Below are 6,000 nucleotides of genomic sequence, written 5' to 3' on the forward strand. Positions count from 1 at the left end.
AGGGGCTGGAAGCGCCTTCCAGGAGGAGGGAACAGCGCACACGAAGGCCCTGAGGCGCTTAGGGGCTTGGTACTCTGCCACCGGCGCGGACGCGCGGGGTACCCGATGGAGCAACCGGGCGAGGTTCGCAGGGGGCATTCCGGCGCAGGGAGTTGTAATTTTCACGCCCTACAGTGCCGGGCCACCTGGCCCCGAAACTGCGGTGGGTGTGGACTGCACTGCACAATCTTGCGGATCTGCACAGCCTTTTGGAGCCGGCAGGGAGCCTTCACTCGCTCAGGACTTTCCTGCGAGGCGGCCTTTGCAAGTACTGAAGACCCAGTTTGCAGACCGGAGAGCGTTATTCCCGCTTCCCAGATGAGAAAACCACGAAGCGGCTAGTCTGTGGCCCTCGCACAGAGCAGGGGTGGAGCCGCGCCGCCCTCCGGCACTCCCCGGCGTGGGCGCTCGGGGCGGGTGGGGCGGGCCCTGGCCCCGGGCGCTCGGCTGTCTGGAACCGTGGGCCTGGAGCAGGTCCTGCCACGCAGCCGCAGAGGCTCGGCCCCGCGGGCGGGCCGCAGGAAGAGAGGCGACGCCCCCTGGAGCGCGGCAGGAACCCGGCCGGGCCCGCCTCCCAGCCAGCAGAGCCGAGCCGCGCCGGCCCCAGCGGTGATGAAAGCCGCGGCAGAGTCCAGGTCACGCCGAAGCCGTTGCCCTTTTAAGGGGGAGCCTTGAAACAGCGCCCGGGTTCCATGTTTGCATCCGCCTCGCGGGGAGGAAACTCCATGTTGTAACAAAGTTTCCTCCGCGCCCCCTCCCTCCCCCTCCCCCTTAGAACCTGGCTCCCCTCCCCTCCGAAGCTCGCGGGGATCCCTCCCTCCCACCCCTCCCCTCCCCCCCGCGCCCCGATTCCGGCCCGAGCCGGGGGGGAGGCCGGGCGCCCGGGCCAGAGTCCGGCCGGAGCGGAGCGCGCCCGGCCCCATGGACAGCTCGGCCGTCATTACTCAGATCACCAAGGAGGAGGCGCGGGGCCCGCTACGGGGCAAAGGTACTGGGGCGGCGCGGAGGAGGCTGCGGCTGGGGCACCGCGGGATGGGAGGAGGAAGGGGCTGAGACCCTTCCTGGGACAGTCGCCGCCGCCGCCCCGGGCGCCCGCCACTGCGGAGCTCAGAACTCCCATCCGGAGAGGGAACGGGGAGAGAGTTTGAACTCGCCGAGGTTCGTCGACGCGGGGCGGGGCCTGGAGCCACTTGGGCGCTCCCGAGTGCCCGAGATGGGGAAACTGAGGCAGGGGTAGAGAGTGGGTTCCTTCCGGGTCTCCCTGACTGGCATTGCACGTTGCCCGATAGTCGACCCCTCCCCCCTATTGGCGCCAATGAGGCTGAGAGATGGGGGGTTGAAGAGGGCGCCTTCAGGCCACCCGGTGAGGCTCCGCCCCGGGCCGCGGTCTAGTTGGGTCGCCGGAGGGGGCGCCGAGGTGACAGCGGGCTGGGGAGGGTTGGAAGGATCTCCCGCCAATATACAGCTACGATCCCAACAAACTTCCGCGTCACGCGTGGAAGCACTGAGCCCCTGAGAGGCGCAAGAGTAGGGCAACCACTTCTACCGGTCCCTAGCGCACCCGCGAGTTCTTTGCATCGGGCTGAGCACCAGGCGCCCCGGCTGCAGGCCGTTGGGCGCCGGGCCTGTGCACACACGCACCGACCGGGTAAGCGGTGCAGCCCGCCCGCCTTGGCCGGGCCCCCGGGGCTGGAGGGTCTAGGCTGGGCGTCTGCCCCTCCCTGTGCCGGTGTTGACCTCGGAGGCTAGGAAGCCCCTCTAGGTTCGCCCAGCTCTGGCCAGGGCCTAGCTCCGCCCGAAGGCAGGGGGCCCGGTAGAGGGGCGGTGGAGGGTGGGCCCGTCAATCAGGCGGCGGATGCCGGGCTCTAGGTCGGAGGTCTGGGCGGGGCGAGGGCGGAGGAGGCGGGGCCGGCAGCTGGCCGCGGGACACTGGCTCCAGGCCCCCGCTCCCTGCCTCTGCTCCCAGCCTCAGTGAGGACTTTGGACCCACGTGGGCGGTAAGGATGGGAGCAGGGCGGGAGTGGACAGCAGGGCCCCAGGCCCCAACCCTCCCCGGTTAGGGGCCCCAGCGAGCAGGGGCTGCTCAGGTAAGGTGGGTGTCTGGAGGCATCCCTGGTGGGGCTGATCCCACAGGAGGGATGAAGTTTGGTAAGAAAAGAGAAAGCCCACGGAGAGTAGCCAGTCCGCGGCCGGATGAGGGGGCCTTTGTAACCACACTGGGAAGATCTGTGGGTACCAGAGGGGTGGCCTGGAGTCCAGGCTGTCAGGAGTTCGCATGTGGGCATGGATGCACGATTCTGCGGGCTAGGGTGCACACCCCCACCTCGAGCCTCTCTGCTTCAGGTGACCAGAAGTTAGCGGCTTCTCAGAAGCCCCGGAGCCGGGGCATTCTCCACTCGCTTTTCTGCTGCGTCTGCCGCGACGATGGGGAGGCCCTGCCGGCGCACAGTGGGGCGCCCCTGCTGGTGGAGGAGAACGGAGCTGTCCCCAAGGTGCGTGGTGGCCCGTTGTGGGCATCTGGGCTCAGGCTGGGGCGAGTTTGAGGGAAGGGGCTTTTCACGACCCGTCTGCAGGCCATATAAGGTAGGGAGGGCCCCTCTCCCAAGCCCTGTGCCCTCCCTACCAGGCCTTCCCAGCCTGGCCCTGAAGGCCCTTAAGATTGCCACCCAGGCAAGGGTCCCTCAGCCAAGGGAACTCTGGATTTCCCCTATAAGATTGGAAGCTTTTCTCTCCCTTGGCTTCCCAGGTGGGGACTTGAGGCCTCCAGCCAGGCGGCCTGCCCCAGGCCCCAGTTGGAGGCCGGGGGCAAAGCTGGGAAGGAGTTGGCCTCTCCCCACCATTCCTGTGTCTCCTGGCATAGAGGGTTGAGGGAGGGAAGACCCATGTAGGAGAAATGATGGGGCCTTAGGAGAGGCGCCCCCAACTACTTCACCCATCCCTGCAGCAGACCCCAGCACAGTACCTGCTCCCAGAAGCCAAGGCCCAGGATGTGGACAAGATCTGTGTGGTCATCGACTTGGACGAGACCCTGGTGCACAGCTCCTTCAAGGTGGGCCCTGCCCAGCAGCCCTCAGGTCCCTGGGTCTCTGAGGGGGGCCTGCCCTGGACTGGGGGCTGGGGTCGTCTCTGCAGGCCCCGCCCCAGCAGCTCCTTTTCCCCCCACAGCCAGTGAACAACGCCGACTTCATCATCCCTGTGGAGATTGATGGGGTGGTCCACCAGGTGAGGGGCTGGGTGTGGGGGGAGGCGGCGGGCTTGGCACCTGCCTTCCAGACCCCAGGCTCCTCTCATCAGTTCTGAGGACCCCAGGTGGGACTTGGCTAGAGGTGGAACATAAGGGCCCAGAGGGTGTGAGACTTGCTCCCAGGATGATACAGACCCTCGGGGACTTGGCCCGACTCCAAGGCCTGTAGGGAGTGGGGCTCCTCCTCGGCGCCCCCTTGCCCCCCCTTGCCCGGGACCCAGTTCAAGTAATTCAGGATAGGCTGTGTGCTGTCCAGCCTGTTCTCCATTACTTGGCTCGGGGGCCGGTGCCCTGCTGCCTCGGGGTGAGGGGGCCGCCCTCAGGCCCCTTCGTTTGCCTAAGGCCATGGTGGGGCAAAGACTGGGAATTAGTGATTCCCCGCGAGGTAGGACCTGAAGCTAGAAGTTGGAGGTTCATTTTGATCCTCTTCTGGAAGGACAGGTGCTGGCCAAGTGGAGCCCGTGGGCCCTGGGACCAGCCTCCCTCCTGTGTTCCCTGCTCTGTTCCCTCCCTGTCCTCAGCCGGGCACCCCCCCCCCCCCCCCGCCTGCGGGCCAGCAGTCCCCTCACCGGCCCACCCCCTAGGTCTACGTGCTGAAGAGGCCCCACGTGGATGAGTTCCTGCAGCGAATGGGCGAGCTCTTTGAGTGTGTGCTGTTCACAGCCAGCCTTGCCAAGGTGAGGCCCCCACCCTCCGAAGGGCTCCTGGGGCCACCCGCTTCCCCTCTACCTCCAGCCTGCCGTCCGGTGGACTAATGGGTCCCCTTTGGGCCTGGGTGACCCGTGTCCCACTCTATAGTACGCAGACCCAGTAGCCGATCTGCTGGACAAGTGGGGGGCCTTCCGGGCGCGGCTGTTTCGTGAGTCCTGCGTCTTCCATCGGGGGAATTATGTAAAGGACCTGAGCCGGCTGGGCCGAGACCTGCGACGGGTGCTCATCCTGGACAACTCGCCCGCCTCCTACGTCTTCCATCCGGACAACGCCGTGAGTACTGGGCAGGACCAGGTTGGGGGACCGAGAGCCAAGAAGAGGGTCCAGCCGCGGGGGCTTCCTTGGCCTCCCTGCTGCTGTGCTGGGTGGTGTCTGGGGCCTAATGCCCTCCTGGTCATCTGTGCTTCCTGCCCTCGGGGACCTGTGCCCCCCCCCCAACACACACCCACTGCCGCTGCAGCTTTTCGGACCTTACTCATCATTCCATCCACTTGCTTGGAGGGGGCGCCCACCAGGGCCGGGGTCGGGGAGTGCCCTCTGCATCCTGGAGCAGTTTCAGCTTCTGAAAATCACCAGTTGTGACCTAGTCTTGGGTCCCAGAAACAATGTAGTGGGTCCTAGTTGGAGTTTAAAAAAAAAAAAAAAAAGAGAATAGAAAATATCGGAGGGCTTTGCACCCGGGAAGGTTAAGTACCACTTTATAAAACCGGCAGTGTATCGTACAGGTAAACGGAATTCACGGTGGGTTGCTGTCAGGAATGTTTGAAAATCTTGAGTCAGGGGCTCCCTGGGGGGTGGCCTGCCAAACAGTGGGCACTCAGGGCTGGTCTGGACATCCTGTGCCCGGAGCCACCTGCCCTCCTCACCACTGCGCATCCCTTTGCCCAGGTACCGGTGGCCTCCTGGTTTGACAACATGAGCGACACGGAGCTCCACGACCTTCTGCCCTTCTTCGAGCAGCTCAGCCGTGTGGATGACGTGTACTCAGTGCTCAGGCAGCCACGGCCAGGCAGCTAGTGAGGTGCCCTGGGGCCACAACCGGCCCCTGACCAAGGCCCACACCCTTCCCACGTGGACTTGTCCTTACGAAAACCCAGCAGCGGTGGCCCACTTCAGCCCTCAGCGGCATGGGGAAGTGGGCCCTCCCCGCCTGCCCGGCCAGGCTGCGCCAAGAGCAATGAGCCTCTGGGTCCCTGTGTCAGTGCCTTAGAACCTCCTCCTCCTCCTTGGGGGGCCTATGGGGCCCTGTGGGGCGCTCCCCCTCCCTCTCCCTCTCTTTGCTGCCATGTTTCTTTGCTGCCAAATAGGGCCCCTTGGCCCTTTCTGGTTCTACTTGGGGGAGGGGCAGGCTTCCTGCTGCCCCATGCCTTGGGCCCCCAGCCTGGGAACGGTGGACACCAAGTGCCTTCCTTGCATAGAACCCTTTTTGCCCTGCCCTGTTTTCCCAGGGCCGTGATCGGGTCGGCTCTGGCCTGGGACAGTCTCCAGATGGCTGCAGTCTAGGCTGGCAGGGGCGAGGAATCAGCCTCCCCACCTCCTCCCTTGGGACTGGTACAGCCCCCACCGATCTCTGCCTCCTAGGAGGTCAGGGAGGGGAGATCCATTATCATTTGGTGAAGGGAATGGGGTGTGTCCTGCGGGACCCCAGAGTCCAGCTTCTCTAGGCTCAGCAGCAGCTGGAAGCTGCTTCCCACACCGAGCCCTGACCTCTCACATCTGCCATAACCATCCCAAGGCCCTGGGGCCACCACCCCAGCCCTGGTGTTGGGGGCAGAGGCAGGACCCATTTGTGGTGCCATATAAATATGTATATGTGTATATAGATTTTTAGGGGAAGGGGAGAGGGAAGGGCCAGGGTGCAGAGACCTCCCCAGTCCTTCACCCCTTTCCTGGACCCATAAATTGTGGGGAGGGAGGGAAAGGATTTTTACATTTTTTAAACTGCTATCTTCTGAATGAAACAGGCTGGGCCAAGGGGCCCCAAGCCCTGTCTTCTGCCCCTCACA

At 64.8% G+C, this 6,000-nt stretch overlaps 1 protein-coding gene across 2 annotated transcripts; it reads left to right on the forward strand.

Moving 5' to 3' along the window:
• Window positions 1–619: 619 nt before the first annotated feature.
• Window positions 620–6,000, forward strand: CTDSP1 (CTD small phosphatase 1). Of its 2 annotated transcripts, none has more exons than XM_032857205.1 (7): window positions 620–1,027; window positions 2,383–2,531; window positions 2,987–3,088; window positions 3,205–3,261; window positions 3,868–3,960; window positions 4,082–4,267; window positions 4,883–6,000. In XM_032857205.1, the coding sequence occupies exons 1-7, from the start codon at window positions 961–963 to the stop codon at window positions 5,009–5,011; spliced, it is 783 nt and encodes a 260-aa protein (XP_032713096.1). In that variant the 5' UTR covers window positions 620–960; the 3' UTR covers window positions 5,012–6,000. The 2 variants fall into 2 exon arrangements, with proteins under 2 accessions (XP_032713096.1, XP_032713095.1); XM_032857204.1 differs by having other exon boundaries at window positions 623–1,027; window positions 2,984–3,088.

Source organism: Lontra canadensis, unplaced genomic scaffold, assembly GCF_010015895.1.
Source record: "Lontra canadensis isolate GAN:19392208 unplaced genomic scaffold, GSC_riverotter_1.0 scaffold13, whole genome shotgun sequence".
Lineage (NCBI taxonomy): Eukaryota > Metazoa > Chordata > Mammalia > Carnivora > Mustelidae > Lontra > Lontra canadensis.

Bases quoted from the DNA above. Each gene is read 5' to 3' on its own strand.
- CTDSP1 (XM_032857204.1), top strand. From the start codon at position 961: ATGGACAGCTCGGCCGTCATTACTCAGATCACCAAGGAGGAGGCGCGG. The intron at 1,028-2,382 runs GTACTGGGGCGG...TCTCTGCTTCAG, and splicing joins GGGCCCGCTACGGGGCAAAG to GTGACCAGAAGTTAGCGGCT. The intron at 3,089-3,204 runs GTGGGCCCTGCC...TTCCCCCCACAG, and splicing joins TGGTGCACAGCTCCTTCAAG to CCAGTGAACAACGCCGACTT.